At 44.4% G+C, this 24155-nt stretch overlaps 1 protein-coding gene across 5 annotated transcripts in view; it reads left to right on the top strand.

Moving 5' to 3' along the window:
* The first annotated feature begins 1297 nt into the window (after positions 1–1297).
* The window catches only part of celsr2 (cadherin, EGF LAG seven-pass G-type receptor 2), an 83180-nt gene continuing 60322 nt past the window's right edge, over positions 1298–24155 (top strand). For all 5 annotated transcript variants that reach the window (XM_014132987.2, XM_014132986.2, XM_014132985.2 and 2 more), the window contains exon 1: positions 1298–5172. In XM_014132987.2, the coding sequence (XP_013988462.2) occupies positions 1614–5172 (3559 nt within the window). In that variant the 5' untranslated portion in view covers positions 1298–1613. The remainder of the gene's footprint in view (positions 5173–24155) is intronic.

Genomic DNA, 24155 nt, shown 5'->3' with positions numbered 1-24155 from the left:
TCTTTATTGTAATTTTTGCTTCTGTTCTGCATGTCCATCACACACATGGATGAAATGTTTTGCTTCAGAGTGGTTTTAGGTCATGTAAAGATTATAATTTGAATAAACCTGTTTATAGAGAACCAATGTGGACACTGAGGTTACTGTGCTTTTACAGTACTGGTCAACATCTGATTAGTGACACCAGGACTCATTGGGCACAGGAGTTCAGCTCCACACTGCATGGCTGATTTCCACTCGCATCAATAAATGTAGGCATACATTTCTCATCCCAGGTAATCTCCTCTGGAACTAGACCTTTGTGTGCCTTCTAAATAGTATGCAGTCTCAGGTACTTTTGACCATATGTGGATATAAGTGCACATTGTAAACTGAACATCATTTCACAGTGATAGGTGGCTGGATTAAGATTATTGTATCAAGACTGTTGAATGACTACGGCAGGATCACTGTAAAAGAGATCTGTGGACGTCTCTTGAAATCTGAGTTGCAGTCTAACCTCATTCCCAGTCTCAATTGCTACTGAAATAGCCGGCTGGTAGATGTGATTAGTTGCAATCTGATTGCTGTCTGCAGTAATGCAGATGTACCAGCAGGTGGTAGGAAAATAAAGTAAATGTAGATCACTCTCAGCAATTACAATGTGGGAACTAAAATATACTATTGTACACATTGACTCAGTTATCACAAATACTATCAATTTGAGAAGATCAATGTAGGTCTAAAGAATGACCCGGAGTAGCTTAATTGCACAGCTGCTCAATACTTCCCTATTGCTTTGTAAGAGACACATAACAGACATGGCATAATGCCTGTGTTTTTAATGAGGATGATGAAGACACAGTTGGCATGACCACTCTCCCACATCAGATAACATGTCTCCTGGCACTGGAGGTCTGCAGCATCAAAATTATGCTTTACTCCATTTAACCTCATATACAAGACAAAAGCATTTTTGATACCTAAAGAGGACTAGAGTGCTTTTCATATAGGCCTAATGTGTAGTGTAATTAGACTACCCTATGAGGTAAGATATATTTTGTATTAGACAGGTATGTATAGGCGTAGGGAAGCTGTAAACTTCCTGTGCGCCGGGGGATGAGAACTGAAAGACCCTCACAAGTTTAGGCTTATTTTTGTGTTTAAATAGTGGGAGCGTTTGTGAAGGCATAAGGAAAACGTTTTTGCATTATAGAAACTATAACTTTAACTGCAAAACAGAAACAAAGGGGACTAGAGGCCAGTCATCTCTTTACAGCCCAGTGTGGCCCCTGTGAGAACGTCCCCCTCCACCCCATCTCTTTCTATATCTCTCTCTCTCTTTCTAACACACTGAAACAGGTTTATGATAATGAGAAGCCTCAAGGCGCAGGAGTAGTTGGAGCCATTTTAATCATTCACGCGGATGGAGTGGTGGTGTCGGCTTGTTTGCATGGTGAGAAGCTTTGGCAAGCAAGGTGACTGCGGTTTCTCTCAATTCAATTGGATTAGCTACTGTATAGTAGTGAAAGCATGGATACGCGGCAACAAAAGGGAACGACTAGACTGAAAGTTTAAGGAAAGCGGCAGTAATTAGCCTACGTTCAAACCTGGTTGAACATTATCGTGGAGCAATGCCCGTCATTAAGTGGGATTTGTTGTTTATTATTTTCGGCTGGTTTGAACTCATTTCACTGTCGAATTGCTACAATGTACACATCCGTGAGGATGCGGAACAGCGGACAGTGATTGCAAGTGTTGAACAGAGCGGGGCATGCACTTTGGATCAGGTAATCGCTCCTAAATTCTCAAAGACCTTTATTAAAACTGATGCGTCCGCGCGCGTTGTGTTCCTTTCAGGTAGTTTAAATTGTGCCTCGCTCAGCTCCAACCCTTTCACCGTGTACACTGTTGTGGACTGCATGAACAATGTCCCAGGGTTGAGGCACCTCCTCACAAGCCAGTATGATGTGTATGTTCACGGCAGGAACTGTTCAAGTAAACACAAAAGGAAATCTCAATGGGACTTGGAGATAATCAGTTTGTTTAAAGCCCATAATCATCAGTTAGAATGCCACGAGTCTGGTACTGCGCTCCTCCGGATATGGGATCTACTACCCGGCTCTCCAACCCGCAGCAGTATGCACTGCAAGGTGATTAGGAGTTCGGAGTTATACTTTTCAGAGGGGCAATTGTTTGTGTCCAAGACGCTGTGTTTGAAACACGACACACTTCTTGAGCTAGACTTACATTGTAACCAATACACAGGAGATGAGAGGGAATCCAAAGTGAACAGCATCTCAGTCCACTGGCGGGTGGGTCAAGGCTCCTTCAAACAGGACCACTTGGGGAAGTTACTACAGCAGGCTGCCCAGTCTGAATCAGGCATAGTGAGCAGGAGCAAGAGGGCTGTTAACAGTAGCCCCCAGTTTCAGCCTCCTATGTACCAGGTGGCTGTGGCAGAGAATAAGCCAGCTGGAACTCCTGTAGTTGTTTTGAAGGCAGTAGATGCTGATGAGGGGGAGGCAGGCAGGCTGGAGTACTTCATAGAGGCCCTGTTTGACAGCCGCTCCAACAACCTATTTGCTGTGGACCCAGTCAATGGTGCAGTCTCCACTGTGGAGGTGCTGGATAGAGAGCAGAAGGACACCCATGTATTCCGTGTGACCGCTGTTGACCACGGCACTCCCCGCCGTACGGCCATGGCCACCCTCACCATCACAGTGAGTGACAGTAACGACCATGATCCCGTCTTTGAGCAACAGGACTACAAGGAGAGTGTTAGAGAGAACCTAGAGATCGGCTATGAGGTGCTGACCGTCAGGGCCACAGACGGAGACGCCCCGGTCAACGGTAACATCCTGTACCACGTCCTCAACAGCAACGGTTCGAACAATGTTTTTGAGATTGACTCCAGGTCGGGGGTGATCCGCACAAAGGGCCCAGTGGATAGAGAGATGGTGGAGGCCTACATGCTGTTGGTAGAGGCCAACGACCAGGGTCGTGACCCCGCCCCCCGCAGTGCCACGGCAACTGTTCACATTATTGTAGAGGACGACAATGATAATGCTCCCCAGTTCAGTGAAAAGCGATATGTGGTGCAGGTTCCGGAGGATATGGCACCCAACACAGAAATCCTGCAGGTGATTGCCACAGACCAGGACAGAGGGAGTAATGCCATGGTTCACTTCAGCATCATGAGTGGCAACACCAGGGGCCAGTTCTACATTGACGCCCAGACAGGCAAGATGGACCTTGTCAGTCAGTTGGACTATGAGGCTAACAAGGAATACACCATTCGCATCCGCGCTCAGGACGGGGGACGCCCGCCGCTCTCCAACATCAGTGGCCTGGTAACGGTGCAGGTGCTGGATGTCAATGATAACGCCCCCATTTTCGTCAGCACCCCCTTCCAGGCCACTGTGCTAGAGAACGTGCCGGTGGGTTACTCCATCATTCACATCCAGGCTGTTGATGCAGACTCTGGTGACAATTCCAGGCTGGAGTACCGCCTCATTGAAACCACGCCCAACTTCCCATTCTCCATCAACAACAGCACTGGTTGGATAGTCGTAGCCGCTGATCTGGACAGGGAGAGCATGGACTTCTACAACTTTGGGGTGGAGGCCCGTGATCATGGCCACCCGGTGATGTCTTCCTCAGCTAGCGTTAGCATGACCATCCTCGACGTCAACGACAACAACCCAGAGTTTACACAGAGGTCATACTACATGCGCCTCAATGAGGACGCCGTCGTGGGGACAAGCGTGGTGACTGTGTCTGCAGTGGACCAGGATATCAACAGTGTGGTGACGTATCAGATCTCCAGTGGGAACACCAGGAACAGGTTCTCCATCACCAGCCAGAGTGGAGGGGGCCTCATCACCCTGGCCCTGCCCCTTGACTACAAGCTGGAGCGCCAATACGTCCTAAGTGTCACTGCGTCTGACGGCACACTCTTCGACACCGCCAAGGTGTTCGTCAACGTCACCGACGCCAACACCCACAGGCCCGTGTTTCAGAGCTCACATTACACCGTCAACATCAATGAGGACAGACCTGTTGGCACCACCGTTGTGGTGATCAGTGCTACAGATGAGGACACTGGGGAGAACGCACGTATAACCTACTTCATGGATGACAGCATCCCCCAGTTTGACATCGACTCAGACACAGGCGCTGTCACCACCCAGATGGAGCTGGACTATGAAGATCAGGTGTCCTACACGTTAGCCATCACGGCCCGGGACAATGGTATCCCACAGAAGTCTGACACTACCTACCTGGAGATCCTGGTGAATGATGTGAATGACAACTCTCCTCGATTCCTCAGAGACCACTACCTAGGCTCTGTAATGGAGGACGTGCCAGTGTTTACCAGCGTCGTCCAGGTCTCTGCCACTGACCGAGACTCTGGCCTCAACGGACGTGTCTTCTACACTTTCCAGGGGGGAGAGGATGGCGACGGAGACTTCATAATTGAGTCCACCTCTGGTATAGTGCGAACGCTGCGTCGCCTGGACCGAGAGAACATGCCATTCTACAACCTGCAGGCCTTTGCTGTGGATAAAGGTGTTCCTGCTCTCAAGACATCCGTGGACATCCAAGTGACCATCCTGGACGTCAATGACAACCCTCCTGTGTTTGAGAAGGATGAGTTTGACATATTTGTGGAGGAGAACAGCCAAATAGGCCTGGTAGTGGCCCACGTATTAGCCTCGGACCCAGACGAGGGGAGCAACGCCCAGATCATGTACCAGATAGTAGAGGGAAACATCCCAGAGGTGTTCCAGCTGGACATCTTCTCAGGAGAACTGACTGCTCTGACAGATCTCGACTACGAAACACGGTCAGAGTATGTCATCGTGGTCCAGGCCACCTCTGCCCCACTTGTCAGCCGTGCCGTTGTGCACATCAAGCTGGTCGACAAGAATGACAACGTACCGGTGCTGAAAAACTTCCAGATCATCTTCAATAACTATGTCACTGACAAGTCCAGTAGCTTCCCCACAGGGGTGATCGGACGGATCCCTGCCCGTGACCCAGACGCCTCGGACCAGCTCCAGTACAGCTTTGAGGCTGGTAATGAGCTGAACCTGGTCATCCTGAACCAGAGCACGGGGGAGATCCGGCTGAGCCAGGCCCTGGACAACAACAGACCCCTGGAGGCCTCCATGAGGATATCTGTCTCAGGTAAGACCAACCCTGTCCTCAGTTGTTTTTAATACCTAGGCCCTTTTCTGGTATGCTTGTTGTTCCTACTTGTGTTTCTCACTTGAACATTTTCAACGTTACAATTTACAATATGTACTTTTTATGACACAGTGTGAGTTGAACACTGACTGCCTTAGGCACTTTTTTTAATCTATGACCTCCTCTGCTTCAGTGTTTCAATATTAAATCTTCATTAATTCAATATTAATCATGAGTTAAATTTAACATTCAGGGGGTGATCTTAGTGTGTCTCCTCAATACTTATGTTTCATTTTTAGGGAGAAGTCATCTCTAGACTAGATTGTGCATCTGGGCAGGGAGATGCATAATATCACAGGTCAGGAGATTTGTTTGGTTTAGTGGTGCATTTTAGTTCATCTTCTTGGGGTTTGTTTTTATGTTATAGTGTTTGTCATCTTGTTAAAGAGCAGGCGGCTGTGCCCAGGCCTGATGTAGATCAATGTGTTGTCCTGAATTTAAATAGCAGTTTATCTGTGCATGTCTGCAGCTGGATGGCCTGCTCCTGTGGGAAATACATTCCAGTGGGTCTGTATCATTTTCCATAATTGGCCAACATAAAACCTTCATTTTCAGCTAGCACACAATATTTAATTCAATTATGGACTGTTTTATAGTTTGTGTACTCACACTATGATGACATTTAATGTCAAACTAAGGATAAAACAAAATGTTTCCCATATTTTGTATCACATGCCAGATTGGCATGATATTTCTCTAGTTACTCAGTCATTCTTTGTAATATCAGACTGAGCTCTACACCCTGTGTTTACATTGTGTTCTCAGCATTTCAATTGCCTTTGTTAACAAATGCAGCATGAACCAAACATAGGCCTTATGGCTATATTTTATGCTAGGCCTATATGTCATGTTTCAAGCCATGATGGACAGTGCCATCTATGAACATACACTTTTTAGACCGGGAAAGTAATTAATTTTTGACTCACTGCAAAGATAAAGCTTTTCCGTTTGGAGAGTTATAGTAGCAAGCTCACTGGTTTCCATGATTGTCTTCTCTAACCTCTTGTTTGTCTTTGAATTTGCATTCTGCACTGGAAATTTCACCTGTCAGCACTAATTACAGAGCATTTTATTTGCTACAAAAATGTGACTAAACTTGAATCGCTGCAGGAGAGTTGGGAGAGAGATTTGTGGCCCTTGGCTTCTGGGAGCCAGGCTGTAGAGCTGGTTCCCTTATGACCTTGGCTCTAATTAAAAGAGAGGAGCAACCGCAGCAAACGGCACCTTTTTAAATGTGGCACTGCTTTTCAGGCAGGGATTTGACATCAAAGCGCCCATATAACTATATAAAATAAGTTTAACCAGATGGATTAAAACTTTCCTATTTTTATCTTTACTCTGATGGATGCAGAGGTATAGTCTAATGTGAGAGGGTCAGATATCATCATGGGATAACTGGTGAATATAAGTATAGCATTCCTGTTTTGAGCTCTTTACTCGACCAATAGACAGTGCTAGGCTGGCTGAGTTGGTTCTGAGTGCCAGATACTATATGGTCAGCAGTGGGTAGCCATTATAATGTATTGGAGCGCTGCTTTGTTTTTTGGTGTTTTTACTGCTTCTCCTCCCTGGAGCCTCTTTAAAGGAGGAGTCTCCGGTGACAGATGAGATAGCTGTCTGTCTTTCTGGAAGACAATGGCGAGCGATCGATTCAGAGGCAGGCGAGAGGAGCTCATGCTAGGCCCTTGTTGGCGGCAACAGCTGTGACTCTACCAAGGACCAATTAGACGGCCGGCTTCTCGCCGCGTCCCGCACCTGCTGGGGTATGTGTGTCAATACCCCTCCGGGTGAAAGAGAGGAAGGAGGAGGGAGAGAGGTGGTTTGTAGAAAAGATGGGAAAATCTCATTGGCGTAAGATGGATAGAACATGTGAAGATGCAGAGGTAATGAGAAAGGTAAATAAAGAGGGATTATGGGAGAGAGAGGGAGAGACTTAAATGAACGCTACTGGTGCCTGCCTGTAGAATAGAAGTTGTTGACCCCAATTCTGAGAGCTCTTCCCTTGTCGACTTCATATCCCTCCATTATCTTCCCTTTATGCTCTCTGATTTATGAGGTGATGCCATGTGATGGATGATTCCATTAACCTCAGCTAGTCTGTGATGAAATGCAACAGATCGTATCACTTCAACCACATAAATTATACTGCTAAGGTGCATCACTTCAGGTATATACTGTTACTGTATCTAGATATGCTGATGGTGAGGAACAACAGAAGTTCTGAAAAGAGCTATACCCATCTCTACTATACCGTTTAATCGGAGTGGTGCAGGGTTCAATAGCCTTTGATTGGCATGGTGGGTCCATATTGCACTCTTTGTAGCTGCTCAGATAGCAGCCCTGGCAATTAAACATTTAATTAATCCTTTGCTTAGCCAATTAGGGAGCCAGTTTTCAGCCATGGTGCTCTGCGAATGTCCCTTACCAATAAACATGGGTACGAGGGATAACCTGGCTAATGTGCTGGATTAGACGTTCCATATCGCTGGCCGTGGGAGTTAAAAGCTCTGGATTAATTGCTGCAACCCAGATTACAGTTGTAAATACAGTTGATTACAGATTTGTGGGGTAGACATTCCATATCGCTGGCCGTGGGAGTTAAAAGCTCTGGATTAATTGCTGCAACCCAGATTACAGTTGTAAATACAGTTGATTACAGATTTGTGAGGATTGTTGGATCCTTTTCTCCCTCCTGAGCTGAGGAACAGAACGGACACCAGATCAGCCCAACCAGGAGTTGTACCAGGCTGGCAGATAGATAATTGATGTGGCAGAACCTGTGCTCTGTTGCTCCAGTGTTGATATACTGCTGAGCTGATCATCTGCTGCTGCTTGCATGTGTGAGCTTGCATTAATGTGTGTGTGCTTTTGATGCTGAGGGGATTTATCTTCCTTCCTCTCATCCTCACTACTGAGTTTGATGGAATATTCTCCCTCCGTGTTCTTACCTGAATATCGTTCTAGAATAAACACCATAGTATTTACTTTGGCATGTTTGTTCCTTTGATGAAATGTGTGAAACCAGAAGCCTCTGTAGGCAACATACTGCACATGCCCACTGTTATAGTCATCAGCACTGAGATTAAATGGTCAAGCTCTCCCGTCTGACTGAACATAGCAGCTTGATTTGCCTCAGAGTGCACGGCAAGTCATGCATTAGCTCATAGATGACATGCTAATAGCAAGCATGCTATGTTGTCTACCTAGGTGGTCTCTGCCCCGGGAGGTACTGTCACTGGCTTTATCATCAGTAGTCAGTATACTGGGGATTTTCCATAGGGAAACTCCTCTCACCAACCCCTCTGTAGCGTCACAGCTGACCCCTGACCTCGAACTGTTCTCAGTTCCACTCTTGGTCAACTCCTTATGTCATCAGACTACACATTTATCGGTTTCACTAGGATTAAGGAAATGTGAAAGGAATTGGATCTGAATTAGGACTAAGATGTTGACAACAGAATCAATTTCTGTAGTACATTGCATTGTGATTATCTGTCACAAATCTTATTTCAAGACAATTACACATGCAAATATTGTTTGAAAAGACTAACTGCATTTACAATGTTCAGCTTGTTTTGAATATTCAAATATCTTATTTGAATGTGAGACAGTTCTCCCGACTCCCACACAGCCCAGGCAGTGAGTCCATATTCTGTGTTTTGTAAGCTGTCCATTTTCCCACTGTCACCATTCACCACACAACATAACAGGACAAGAGTGGAATTTCTAAGGAAGCCACTCATTCATCACATCTAAATTTGCATCAAGCCAGTCCCAGTCTATGTAATTCCATTACAGTGTATTAAGACTGGGCTGTTGTCTGTGGATGGACTTCCTCTGTGGCTGGTTGCTGCCAGGGGACATGGTCTGACTGGCTCTAATATCAGCTGAGGTATGGATGAATGCACTAGTGTAGCAGTTTTTGTCTCGCCCTTTTTCCCCCCTTTATTTAACTAGGCAAGTCAGTTAAGAACAAATTCTTATTTTCAATGACGGCCTAGGAACAGTGGGTTAACTGCCTTGTTCGGGGGCAGAACGGTTAGTGTTTGAAGCCAATGGGTTTTCGCCATTACTATGCAGACATGGATAAAGGGAGAGCAAGAAGTTGAGAACTTGTGCTTATACCCAGAAATACCTTTGGCCTTTACACTGTCGCGCAATATGCCATACAATTTCCATGATGTAGCACCTGTCTGTTGGTGTGTGTATGTTTGTGCTGACTTGTCTGTAATGGCCCTTTATCTCTCTCCATACCTCTGTTGCCCCCCAAGAAGACATTAGTCACAGCCCTGCTTGGAATGTCTGTAGCACTTTGTCCACCACCTCTGCTCTTCACTCTAACATCACCTATCACCTTGATTCTTTCCCTCTTACATTCATCTATCCCTCCTCTTCTATCTCCCTGTGTCCATGATTCTCAGCAACCTCTCCACGGCCCCCTTCCCCATCCTTTCAAGCTCCTCCACCCTCCTTCTTTTCTCCCCATTTCTCCTTTGACTGTTGTTCCCTCTCTCCCCTGTGAAAGGAAGAATGCATAAGATAAATGCTTTGTTAAGCACCCAGTTGTCATGGTGAACCCAGCAATGCCTGAGAAATTCCTGGTGGGTGGGGACAAGGGGGAAGGTCCCTTTGTGGAGGGAATATGGGGGAGGGGCAGCACATAAGTTCTAAAGTGCAACAGGGTTACTTTTGAGCGAACTGTTGCCCTCTCCCGCTCCCCAGTGAAGGATAGATCCCAATGAGTCTTGCTTTGGACACAGGGGTCTGTGAGGCCAGCCACAGTGACCTTTCGTACTGCTTGACTGTTCTCTCTCACCGCTAGACCTTTTTTGAATGGGACAAACTATTTTGATACACACAATCTATTCTGCCGATGTGTGGTTACCATTTTTTGACTGACAAAACAATTGATTGCTTTAAGTATGGAAAAGGTGACCTAAACTTTCAAGGCACTATTTGCCTTGGGTTGTCTTCTTGAACGATACCACTTTGTTCTTGTTTTTACCTTGAGAGAACAGGAGCTAACGTTTAATGGATGTCAACAGCTCAGAGTGTTGTAACCTCTCTGTGAAACCCGTACCAGAGTAAAGCACAGGGTGGGCAGGTTGTGTTGTCTAAACTTTTTGTTTTGTGACACAGATGTGTCGAGAGGGTATCTGATTTCCTTCCGTTGGCTGCTTTCTCTATGGGAGTGACTCCTTTGTGGGACTAGCCCCTCTCTCGCTCTCCCTCTTTCTCTCTCTCTCCGCTTTGTTTCTCTTACGGTCTGGATAAGCGGTGATGACATCATCCCAGTGTTTTGGATTAGGGCTGGTGCAAGGCTGGGCTTGGGTAGGGGTCAGGCCTGGTGGCATTATCACATATTGCAGGGTCAACTGTATTGTCCCCCACTATCACTGCAGACAATGGGGTGGGGAATTTATCTCTGTCTGGGTCTGTACCCCTCTGTCTTTGTCCCCCTCGTTTGTTCTGGTCCTGTAGTCTTCAGGGGAGTCTGACCATGCCTGCTAGCACCACCATCAGAGTTTCTAAATCCAGAGACGCAACATCGCGAGACTTCCAGGAATGCTTGCAACACAGACCAAGCAGACCAGGCCGGGGTTTGAGAAGTCAATGAGAAGTGAAACATTCTCCCATAGTTGTTATTTTAGATTAGAGCCAATGTCTTTAGTTGAACATGTTATTACTCCAACCTCGTGAAATTGACAAACTGACGTGTTTTCATTTGTCAAAATCAACTGATTTGACGGCCTGCACATGCGCAGTTCGGTGCGAGACGTTCGACCCGATGACGTGTTTCTACACATGAGCTTAGCTAGCCAACGTTGCCATGACATCGCCTACAAGTGTGATCTGGGATTTCTATGCTTATCTTCATACTGTACTGTCTTTGCCGCCATGTTGTTAAGGTATGAATTTCTTACTTTCAGATGAATAAACAGTCTGATGAAGATACTACTGTTTCTTTCTGAAATACTTTTTATTCCATAGATTATACGTTTTTTTTTATTCATAGGTCAGCCATCCACTGCATTGCCACACCTTTCTGAGCTGGGGTACTCTTTCTATTATGTATACAATAAAATCCCTTTACCACTCCCCCTTTCCTCCTCCTCCATCATTTGAAACTGTAATTTTAGTCCGGTGGAGTAAAAAAATCTGTCACGTGAACATGTTTTGTTGCTCTAGTGCTGCTGTGAGCAACAGATATGTTTATTTAACAGATCGCTGACTTGCAAGCTAGATTGCACTCATTTACCATCAAACCATTGAGAAATTATACAGTGACCTGGTTTCAAGGGCTCCTTCCGAAGAGGGTAGAATGTCAGCATTGGGCCTTCAGGCTTTGGTAGTAGGCATGAAGAAATGGTTCCTAGTGTGTGAGGTGCTGAAACTCATATGGTTATTAGCACCAATTAGGGTGGCATGACAATAATCTGAAGCCTTCCAGCTAACTAGCCATATGTTTTTTTCTGGAGCCATGCCAATGACGATATGGTGCCATCTAGATTTGGTGGCATTGTTAGAAGATGGCATCAATCTTACTCTTTCAGCTGTTCCAATTAAACTAGGCGGATTGTTGTCCTTAAGTGGCCATGCCAAGAAGGACTGGGCAGAATCTGATTATTTTAGATGTTTTGTTTCAACCACTTGCACAGCATTCAGGAATAAATAATTTTTTAACAAGGTCACCTCCATTATTTATTTTCAAATGGAGGTTTTCCAAGGGTATTATTGGCGATCTCAGAATTGTTTTTATAGTTTCAGGTCCACATTTTCTAAAATCTTAAGCCATGGCTTAGAAAGCATTAGACTACCCTGCAGTGGGTCATTGGTCACTGTTTGAGAGTCTCTACTATTTGAGAAATGTCTATAATATTGGATGTTGCCTATGTTTTTCAACTTAACCAGTCTTCTGTTTGAGTCATGTGACATTGATGATCATGATCACGCCTGCATCCACTCAGTCAGTATCACATCCATATTGAATGAGTATCAGTATGCTTGAATACCAGCCTTATGCTTGGCCACTTCTCTGCATGCTGTCTCTTTACTATAGCGTTGACATCGGTTTTCCTTTTAATATGCAAATGTTTTGATTTGAACTGCAGTGATCTTCTTCTTTGGTGCGGAGCTCTCTCATAACAAAGAAATATCTGTGGAATGCTAGAGAATTAATTTATTTTGGTTTCAATACAGAGGAGAGTTGTCCGCCGTGTCAGGCTGTAGTGCTTGGTGTCCAAAAAAACAGTAGGAACGGCCTAGCTCCACTTCGCCCAGATCAACCAGATCTCCCCCTGGGCTGTGAGAGTGAGACCCTGCATTATGTGGCTGCTCCAAAAATCTTCTCGATTAAAATGCCTGAGTGGTTTTAATTGTGCTCCAGAGGCCCTTTCTAATTCCAGCAGTTGAAGGAAATGTGAGGCTAGGTTGTGATGTTTTTTTGTTCTTTTTTGATTTTCTCAAGACATAGTGTTTGGCTTGCTCTATAGGAGGAGAAAATGGATATCCAGTAATCATTCGGTAATTACACTTGATTGTTTTGATTGCCGGTTTGGATCAGATTTATACATAGGGCTCCCGATTGCCGCAGCAGTCCAAGGCACTGCATCTCAGTGCTAGAGGCGTCACTACAGACACCCTGGTTTGAATCCAGGCTGTATCACAACCGGCTATGATTGGGAGAATTATAAATTGTTTAGATGTTGTCACTGGCCTACACTCAATAACCCATAATGTCAAAGTGGAATTATGTTTTTAGAAACGTTTACAATTTAAAAGCTGAAATGTCTTGAATCAGTAAGTATTCAACCACTTGGCTATGGCAAGTCTCTAAATAAGTTCAGGAGTAAAAATGTGCTTAACAAGTGATTTGATTTTTTTTCATTGACTACCACATCTCTGTACACCACACATACAATTATCTGTAACGTCCTTCAGTTGAGCAGTGAATTTCAAATACAGAATCAACCACAAAGACCAGGGAGGTTTTCCAATTCCTTGCAAAGAAGAGCACCTATTGGTAGAACGGTAAAACAATTTTTAAAAAGCCGACAGTAAATATCCCTTTGAGCATGGTGAAGTTATTAATTACACTTTGGATGGTGTATCAATACACCCAGTCACTACAAAGACACAGGCGTCCTTCCTAATGGCGTTGCGCCCGACAGAAACAATCATCTCTCTGGTAAGAAGGGTGGGTGTGTATGCTTCATCATTAACGAATCATGCTGTAATCATAACAACATGCAGGAACTCAACTCAAGCTAATTTGAGAACAAGGCTACCTAAATTCTACCAGCACATTGACTGTAGCACCCACGCGGGCAATACACTGGACCACTGCTACTCTAACTTCCGCGATGCATACAAGGCCCTCCCCGCCCTCCCTTCAGCAAATCCGACCACGACTAGGTCTTGCTCCTACTGTCCTATAGGCAGAAACTCAAACAGGATATACCCGTGACTAGAACCATTCAATGCTGGTCTGACCAATTGGAATCCACGCTTCAAGATTGTTTTGATCACGCGGAAGCCTCAGAGAATAACATTGATTTATACGCTGACTTAGTGAGTGAGTTTGTTAAGAAGTGCATTGGAGATGTTGTACCCACTCTGACTTTTAAAACCTACCCTAACCAGAAACCGTGCATAGATGGCGGCATTCGTGCAAAACTGAAAGCATGAATGACCACATTCAACCATGGGAATATGGCCGAAATATAAACAGTGTAGTTATTCCCTATGCAAGGCAATCAAACAAGCGAAATGTCGGTATAGGGGCAAAGTGGAGTCGCAATTCAACGGCTCAGACACGAGACGTATGTGGCAGGGTCTACAGGCAATTATGGACTACAACTAGAAAACCAGCCACATCACGGACTCCGACGTCTTGCTTCCAGACAAACTAAACACCTTTGCCTGCTTTGAGGATAATACGGTGCCACCGATGCGGCCCACTACCAAGGACTGCCCCCCCCCCCCCCCCCTCTCCATTCCCAACATGAGTAAAACATTTAAACCTGTTAACCCTCGCAAGGCTGCTGGCCCAGACGGCATGCCTAGCCGCGTCCTCAGAGCATGCGCAGACCAGCTGGCTGGTGTGTTTACGGACATATTCAATCGCTCCCTATCCCAGTCTGCTGTCCCCACATGCTTCAAGATGGCCACCATTGTTCCTGTACCAAAGAAGGCAAAGATAACTGAACTAAATGACTATCGCCCAGTAGCACTCACTTCTGTCATCATGAAGTGCTTTTAGAGACTAGTCAAGGATCATATCACCTTTACCTGCCACCCTAGATGCACTTCAGTTTGCATATCGCCACAACAGGTCCACAGAAGATGCAATCACCATCACACTGCCCTATCCCATCTGGACAAGAGGAATGTCTATGTAAGAATGCTGTTAATTGACTACAGCTCAGCATTCAACACCATGGTATCCTCCAAGCTCATCACCAAGCTGGAGGTTCTGGGTCTCAACCCCGCCCTGTGTAATTGGGTCCTGGACTTTTTGACGGGCTGCCCCCAGGTGGTAAAGGTAGGAAACAACATCTTCTCTGATCCTCAACACTGGGGCCCCACAAGGGTGTGTGCTCAGCCCTCTCCTGTACTTCCTGTTCACCCATGACTTCGTGGCCATGCACACCTCCAACTTAGTCATCAAGTTTGCAGACAACACTACAGTAGTGGGCTTGATTACCAACAATGACGAGACAGCCTACAGGGAGGAGGTGAGGGCACCCGGAGTGTGGTGTCAGGAAAAGGACCTCTCACTCAACATCAACAAAACAAAGGAGATGATTGTGGACTTCAGGAAACAGCAGAGGGAGCACCCTCTTATCCACATCGACAGGAGAGCAGTGGAGAAGGTGGAACGTTTTAAGTTCCTTGGCGTACACATCACAGATAAACTGAAATGGTCCACCCACACACAGTGTGTTGAAGGCGCAATAGCGCCTCTGCAACCTCAGGAGGCTGAGGAAATTTGGCTTGTCACCTAAAACCCTCAACTTTTACAGATGCACAATTGAGAGCATCCGTTCGGGCTGTATCACCACCTGGTATGGCAACTGCACCACCATCAACCACAATCAATCAATAAAATGTATTTATGAAGCCCTTTTTGCATCAGCCGATGTCACACAGTGCTATACAGAAACCTAGCCTAAAACCCGAAACGGCAAGCAATGCAGATGTAGAAGCACAGTGGCTAGGAAAAACTCCCTAGAAAGGCAGGAACCTAGGAAGAAACCTAGAGAGGAACCAGGCTATGAGGGGTGGCCAGTCCTCTTCTGGCTATGCCGAGTGGAGATTATAACAGTGCGTGGCCAAGATGTTCAAACATTCATAGATGACCTGCAGGGTCAAATAATAATAATCACAGTGGTTGTAGAGGGTGCAACAGGTCAGCACCTCAGGAGTAAATGTCAGTTGGCTTTTCATAGCCGATCGTTAAGAGTGCGAGTGAGAGAAAATCGAAAACAGCAGGTCCGGGACCTGGTAGCACATCCGATGAACAAGTCAGGGTTCCATAGCCACAGGCAGAACGGTTGAAACTGGAGCAGCAGAACAACCAGGTGGACTGGGGACAGCAAGGAGTCATCAGGCTAGGTAGTCGAGAGAGAGAGGGAGAGAACTTCACACAGGACACCGGATAAGACAGGAAAAATACTCCAGATATAACAGACTGATCCTAGCCCCCTGACACAAACTATTGCAGCATAAATACTGGAGGCTGAGACAGGAGGGGTCGGGAGACACTGTGGCCCCGTCCGACGATACCCCCGGCCAACCAGGCAGGATATAACCCCACCCGCTTTGCCAAAGCACAGCCCCCACACCGCTAGAGGGATATCTTCAAACCACTAACTGACTACCCTGAGACAAGGCTGATTATAGCCCACGAAGATCTCCCCCACGGCATGAACCCGAGGGGGGGGGCGCCAAACCTGGACAGGAAGATCACGTCAGTGACTCAACCCACTCAAGTGAAGCACCCCTCTTAGGGACGGCATGGACGAGCACCAGTAAGCCGGTGACTCAGCCCTCGTAATAGGGTTAGAGGCAACTACCACCCAAGAGCCAGTAGAGAGAGGGGAGGCTCTCCAGAGGGTGGTGTGGTCTGCACAACGCATCACCGGGGGCAAACTACCTGCACTCGATGTCACAGGAAGGCCAAAAAGATCATGAAGGACAACCACCCGAAGCACAAGCATTTCGCTACACTCGCATTAACATCTGCTAACCATGTATGTGACCAATATAATTTGATAACTCAGTTGCCAGAGAGGAAGAAAACCGCTCAGGGATTTCACCATGAGGCCAATAGTGACTTTAAAACAGTTACTGAGGATGGATCAACAACATTGTCATTTAGGTTAGTATTGTTGAGTAACTACAAAGTGAAAAGAAGGAAGCCTGTACAGAAGAAAAATCAGTTTGCCATAATGCACAAAAGTAAAACTGCAACAAAATGTGACAAAGAAATTCACTTTATTTCCTGAATACAAAGTGTTATGTTCGGGGCAAATACAACACATCACTGAGTACCACTCTTCATATTTTTCAATCACGGTGGTGACGGCATCATGTTATGGGTGTGCTTGACATCAGCAAGGACTAGGGAGTTTTTTGGGGGTAAAAATAGACAAAGCACAGGCAAAATCCTAAAGGAAAACCTGGTTCAGTCTGCTTCCCAACAGACACTGGGAGACAAATTCACCTTTCAGCAGGACAGGAACCTAAAACACAAGGCCAAATCTACACTGGAGTAGCTTACCAAGACCACATTGAATGTTCCTGAGTGGCCTAGTTACAGTTTTGACTTAAATCAGCTTGGCAAGACATGAAAATGGCTGTCTAGCAATTATCAACAACCAACTTGACAGCGCTTGAATAATAATGTGCAAATATTGTACAATCCAGGTGTGCAAAGCTCTTAGAGACGTACCAAGAAAGACTGGTGATTGTAACGTGTTGACTCAGCTGACTCAGCGGTGTGAATACTTATGTAAATTATATTTCTGTATTTCATTTTCAATACATTTTGCAATTAAAAAATAAATAAATAACTTTGTCATTATGGGGTAATGTGTGTAGCTGTGTGAGAGAAAAAAAAGTCATCCGTTTTTAATTCAGGCTGTAACACATTTGGAATAAGTCAAGGGGTATGTACACTTACTGAAGGTACTGTATAACCCCTCATTGCACACCATTCCTATGTGCACGCTGACACAGACCAAAGCTGACTAATCCATTTGGCAACTGTTAGTTTTATTGTGGAGCAAGAAGATTTGGCCGCATTCATCAGTCATTTTATGATGCAGTCGAACAAATGAATTAATTTTGTGCAATTTAATTGACTTTACATCATTCCGAGATGAATTACATCAAATGTGTTGCGTAGGCGTTAGAACATGCTCTCTCCACAGTCACCCCTCCTCAGTCTCACAGAGGGGCTACGTGGGCTCGCTGTGTGATATATGAAGTGCTCATGTTAATCATACAGCAGATGTCTCCCAACAATGGGACCAAGCCATTAACCCCTTCACGCTGCTGGAGGCCAAGGGCACATTGGTTTTGGACAATCACCAATCTGCCCTCCTTACAGGATAATGTATGCTCTAGTTAGTGATCCAAGCCACAGTTACGTTAGTGTAGAAAGTGTGAACAATTCTAAAAGTTTTTAAACCATTTTTATACTCTCCCATCCCTCCAGAGATCATATGGTTTGACTGTTTGGTCTCTGAGTCAGATGTCTACATTGAGGTGGCAGTTAACTGCCTCTGCTTCCGTTCTTGGTTCATTGTGCACTTGGTGTTGTATAATGGACAATATTGTGGGAGCTTAGAGAATTAAATCAGCTATCATGCTTTGTTGTCTGAGCTTCAGTCAGTCCATTACAGGGTTGTCAGACAGCCTCTCATTGGATGTGTGGTGAGGGTGAGGTCTCGAGGAGGATTGTGGGAATGCGGACAGTAAAGATGGTGACGTGAACAGTTGTTTGGGAGGGGGTCTGGTCGCCTGCCTGGTGGGGGGGACTGTATCCAGAAGGGGAGTGTCGCTTTGGCCGTTGCTGGTCCTGCGGGGGATCATGCAGTGGGGGATGGGAGAGGAGTAACTGGAGCAAAGCATCAAGTACTCCCCCTCCCTCGCTCCATCCCTCCCCAAGTCGCAACCCTCACCCCCAACTAACTAACCACCATGTAGGCTGGCAGGCAGCGACTGCAGCCTGTTTCATGTTTCAGCCCTGGTTAATTCATCCAGCACATTCCCCAATGACGTTTTAATATGTTCTCAAGAGCCGCTTTTTCCTTTTGATCGCCAGGATTTCAAATTTCAGCTTTTTAATTAAAAGAACATCACTAAGCGAGCATGCTCGGCTGATTTAATGAGCGACCTAGCCCACTGATTAGCATGATCTAACAAATGGCTCTCTTGCTGGTTTAACTACTCCCACAGTCAGAGATTTAAACCTCCCAACTCCTACCCTGCTAAAATGCCCCGTCTACAATAGCAGCATGTGGTAAACTCCTGCTCGGCTGTTCCTCCCCAAATCTTTAACCCAGGTGAACCCCACTAATGTCTACGGAGGACTGACTTCCCCAGTCCTTTGATGGAATTCTGATTGGACTGTGATCCCTGCTTGCTGATTGGCTTGTAGCAGTGGATTAGGCCTGCTTTCCTGCTGAGAGCTCTCTGGTCCTGTATGTCAGTGTTCTGTTCAGGTGGAAGAGAACTGAATTTAGTTCCCATGAAACCCTAGGCAACCTCGGCCAGGCTTCAAAATACTCTCATTAAGACTTGTTAACGTCCCTTTTTGTCGATTTCACCTTGTAAACCTTAATTCCTGAAACTCCAGCAAGCCTTTTTAGAAACCCATCTTTATTTTATGTTGAATGTTCCAGTCTGTCTTCTACACAATTTCATGTCCATGGCACCAACATCTCTGAGTGGATAATTCAAAGGTAGCCTACTTCATACAGACTCAACCTTATGGACTATAGCATGCCTCCACTTTGATGTGGCTGTGCACTGACACATCTTTTTGTGAAGGTAGGTCTCTCTTTTGATTGCACATGACTGTAATGAATGGCCACTGGAAGCAGGGCCATATAATCCTGTCAAGGTGCTGGCAGAACAAATCTGTTCCATGACTACCACAATCCCAAACCTGAGGAAGCTTTAATAACTGTAATAAATTATCCAGGGTCATCCAAGTGCAAAAGTCCCTCTATAATGAATGTATTTAATTACCACAGTGGTCCTAGGTCAGCTATTTCTAGGACTGTGACTGTCATTGAATTTTGGATGATGTCATTGAATTTTGGTTATTGGATAGCCAAATGACTGCCGTCACCTTAATAAAAGTTTCAATATAAAAAAAATAACATTTCGTTTAGACTCTCCTCCGCTTCTGACTGCATAGAAGTAGAATGAATAGAATGGGCGTCCCCATTCAAGTCAATAATGTTGGCATATTGGGTAGACTGGCTGCCATTGCGAGGAGCAATGTAGGAAGTAAAAGCAGGAAGTGTATCTGTCATTATACAATGGGTGGGTCTAATCCTGAATGTTGATTTATTAAAAGCGCATTCCAGCCGGTGTCTATTCCACAATTCACCGTCGGCTAAATCTATGACGTTAAAATGCCTATTTACTCTGTTCCATCTGACTGAGCAATACACTGTCTCATCAGCCCACCCTTGCTATTTATAAACTTGATTGCCATTACAAAAAGCATCTAGACATTATCTCACATTTCTTTTAGACTAACATTTAGTTTTCAACAGCGGAGATTTGTATACAACTTGCTGTCTGTCTCTTCGACATTTGCAACATTTCAATATTCAAAATCCATCTCCAGCTGTCCCATAGTAATGAATGTGTAGGGGTCTGGAGCCGGAACGAGACAGACAGGCAGGCAGCGTTTCTCAGCCAGTCGAAATCATGAATAGGCTTGCATAAGTTTTATGGATATATACAAAGAAATCTCAATTGAAAAAAGGTAAAATGAAACGAAGTGCAGCTAGTTAGCAGTCTTTACAGCTTCAGTGTTAAGTGATTGTGTTAGCTGTGTTGTTGGCTAGCTCCTCAAGTGTCCTGAAGAGAGAGCACATTTTCTATGCCAGGTGAAATCGCGCCTCATTAGCTCATTGTTATGGATGTATCCAAATAAATGTCACTATTCTTTTTGAAGTTTGTTGTGACTGTAAGTTGGCCGTAGTTGGCTAGCTAGCAAGCAAAGGATAATAACGTTGCCAGCCAGTATGGAAAGGGAACATTTAGAACGAACGTCTGGGTCGCGTCCATAGATACAGAACAAAAAGACTGAACGAATGGGTTGCGTTTCTGGCAACCGAACCAATAGAGTAAACGAACAGCCGGCTTGGGTAACAACCCTAGATATATGTCGGGACTATATCTTGTGGAAGGATGAAATAGTATGAATAAATTAATCAAAATAAAGTTTTAAATTAAAATATGTAAATCATTATTTGAATATGTTGGTAATCCATTGTATAAAAGTTATAATGCCGTCGTTTGGAGGATATATTGGCACGGTTTGCCGGCATCGACTTCATCTCGGGCCTAACACCCCTGCCAATATATCCTCCAAACACCAGTTTATCGGGCATTATCACTTAAATATGTGCTGTGATTCAACTCAACTGATGTTACAAAAATCAGTTGACATTTTAATGAACATTTTATGTTACCATGGAAATTATTGCATTGCAATACCATGCAGCCATTGCGAGTGTACCCATGATTTAGTAGGTTGTTTTTATATATAAAAAAAATATGTTTTCCTTTATTACTTTCTAACCCTACCACCCCTCCCCTAATTGGAGTAAACTAGTGAACAACAACGCTTAGGCTTCTGCTTCCAGCTTATACATACTATATACATTTTATAGACAGTCTATTTTACAATAGTTCTATTTTGCCTGTTTTTACTCCTGTCTTTCCTCTACCCTCAACCTCGCCCATCTATTTCTGATGTCCATCTGGTTTGATTTCTATTTGCCATATCTTTTCAAACTGCTCTTTCACTAAAGTTCTGAACCTATATACGTTTTACGGCACAGTATGTTTTACATGAGTTATCTTGTGTTATTAATCCCAACTTTCAGCTCCATTCAATCCCTCCCATCTATCTCCTAACACCACCCATATCGTATTTCTATTTTCCATATCTTTTTCAATTGTGCTGTGATCTTTCAGAAAAGTTCTGAACCTTTCTATTCTCATTGTTTCTACAGATAGTAAATTGAATATATATATATTTTTAAAGTATTTATTATTATTATTATTATTATTATTATTATTATTATTGATCGATTTGACTGACTTTTCAGATCACCCAGTAGTGCTATCTGCAGGGTTCCTGGAGCTGTCACCAAAAACAAGCTACATATGGACAGTACCAAACAAATTATCTAATGATTCTGTCTCTTCACAGCAAAATCTGCAGAACTGGGAAGGTTGTATACCCCATATAATTATTTATTAAAAACATTTTTATTTCACCTTAATTTAACCAGGTAAGCTAGTTGAGAACAAGTTCTCATTTACAACTGCGACCTGGCCAAGATAAAGCAAAGCAGTGCGACACAAACAACAACACAGAGTTACACATGGAATAAACAAGTGTACAGTCAATAACACAATAGAAAAAAATAGTCTATATACAGTGTGTGCAAATGGCGTGAGGAGGTAAGGCAATAAATAGGCCATAGTAGCGAAGTAATTACAATTTAGCAGATTAACACTGGAGTGATAGATGAGCAGATGATGATGTTCAAGTAGAGATACTGGTGTGCAAAAGAGCATAAAAGTTAATAAAAACAATATGGGGATGATGTAGGTAGATTGGGTGGGCTATTTACAGATGGACTATGTACAGCTGCAGCGATCGGTTAGCTGCTCAGATAGCTGATGTTTAAAGTTAGTGAGGGAAATATAAGTCTCCAGCTAAAGCGTTTTTGCAATTCGGTCCAGTCACTGGCAGCAGAGAACTGGAAGGAAAGGCGGCCAAAGGAGGTGTTGGCTTTGGGGATGACCAGTGAGATATACATGCTGGAGAGCGTGCTACGGGTTGGTGTTGTTATCGTGACCAGTGAGCTGAGATAAGGCGGAGCGTTACCTAGCATAGACTTATAGATGACCTGAAGCCAGTGGGTCTGGCGACGAATCTATAGCGAGGGCCAGCCGACTAGAGCATACAGGTCACAGTGGTGGGTGGTATAAGGGGCTTTGGTAACAAAACGGATGGCACTGTGATAGACTGCATCCAGTTTGCTGAGTAGAGTATTGGAAGCTATTTTGTAGATGACATCGCCGAAGTCGAGGATCAGTAGGATAGTCAGTTTTACTAGGGTAAGTTTGGCGCCGTAAGTGAAGGAGGCTTTGTTGCCAAATAGAAAGCCGATTCTAGATTTGATTTTGGATTGGAGATGTTTAATTTGAGTCTGGAAGGGAAGTTTACAGTTTAGCCAGACACCTAGGTATTTGTAGTTGTCCACATATTCTAGGTCAGAACCGTCCAGAGTAGTGATGCTAGTCGGTCGGGCAGGTGTGGGCAGCGAACGGTTGAAAAGCATGCATTTGGTTTTACTAGCGTTTAAGAGCAGTTGGAGGCCATGGAAGGAGTGTTGTATGGCATTGAAGCTCGTTTGGAGGTTTGTTAAGTGTCCAAAGAAGGGCCAGATGTATACAGAATGGTGTCGTCTGCGTAGAGGTGGATCAGGGAATCACCCGCAGCAAGAGCGACATCGTTGGTATATACAGAGAAAAGTAAATAACATTCTATTGGTTGCAAGAATTTTGTATAATTTAAATTGAAAAATTATAAGTTTTGAATCTGGCGTCGTTTTGCGTATCAGTTTCTAAACCATGTGCCATGGAATCGGTACGTCAAAAATCTCTTCCCAACTATTTTGTAATCTATATGGCACGGCTGTACATTTTTTGGTCCTTAAATGAAACTTGTATTCTTTTTATGTATCACAATTTTCTTTAACCAATTATGGTCTTTAATGCAGGGCAGACAGACAAGTTCCTTACTTTCCCCCCTTCCACTTTCCTTTTCCATTCTTGCGGTGATGTTCCAATTAGTTGGTTGTAATTTTGGGTAGAGCAGACATTTCCATATGTTTTTGTTTGCTGTGTGTGTGACAACTCCACCAGTCCTACAGTTGAATTCGGAAGTTTACATACACTTAGGTTGGGGTCATTAAAACAAATTTTTCAACCACTCCACACATTTTTTGTTAACAAACTATAATTTTGGCAAGTCAGTTAGGACATCTACTTTGTGCATGACACAAGTAATTTTTCCAACAATTCTTTACAGACAGATTATTTCACTGTATCACAATTCCAGTGGGTCAGAAGTTTACATACACTAAGTTGACTGTGCCTTTAAACAGCTTGGAAAATTCCCCAAAAATGTCATGCCTTTTGAAGCTTCTGATAGGTTAATTGCCATCATTTGAGACAATTGGAGGTGTACCTGTAGATGTATTTCAAGGCCTACCTTCAAACTCAGTGCCTTTTTGCTTGACATCATGGGAAAATCAAATGAAATCAGCCAAGACCTCAGAAAAACAAATTGTAGACCTCCACTAGTCTGGTTCATCCTTGGGAGCAATTTCCAAACGCCTGAAGGAACCACGTTCATCTGTACAAATAATAGTACGCAAGTATAACACCATGGGACCATGCAGCCGCCATATCGCTCAGGAAGGAGACGCGTTCTGTCTCCTAGAGATTAACGTTATTTGGTGCGAAAAGTGCAAATCAATCCCAGAACAACAGCAAAGGACCTTGTGAAGATGCTGGAGGAAAGAGGTACGAAAGTATCTATATCCACAGTAAAACGAGTCCTATATCGACATAACCTGATAGGCCGC

Source organism: Salmo salar, chromosome ssa12 (assembly GCF_905237065.1).
Source record: "Salmo salar chromosome ssa12, Ssal_v3.1, whole genome shotgun sequence".
NCBI lineage: Eukaryota > Metazoa > Chordata > Actinopteri > Salmoniformes > Salmonidae > Salmo > Salmo salar.
The sequence above is the reverse complement of the archived record's forward strand: the minus strand, read 5'-3'. Positions and strand labels throughout refer to the sequence as shown.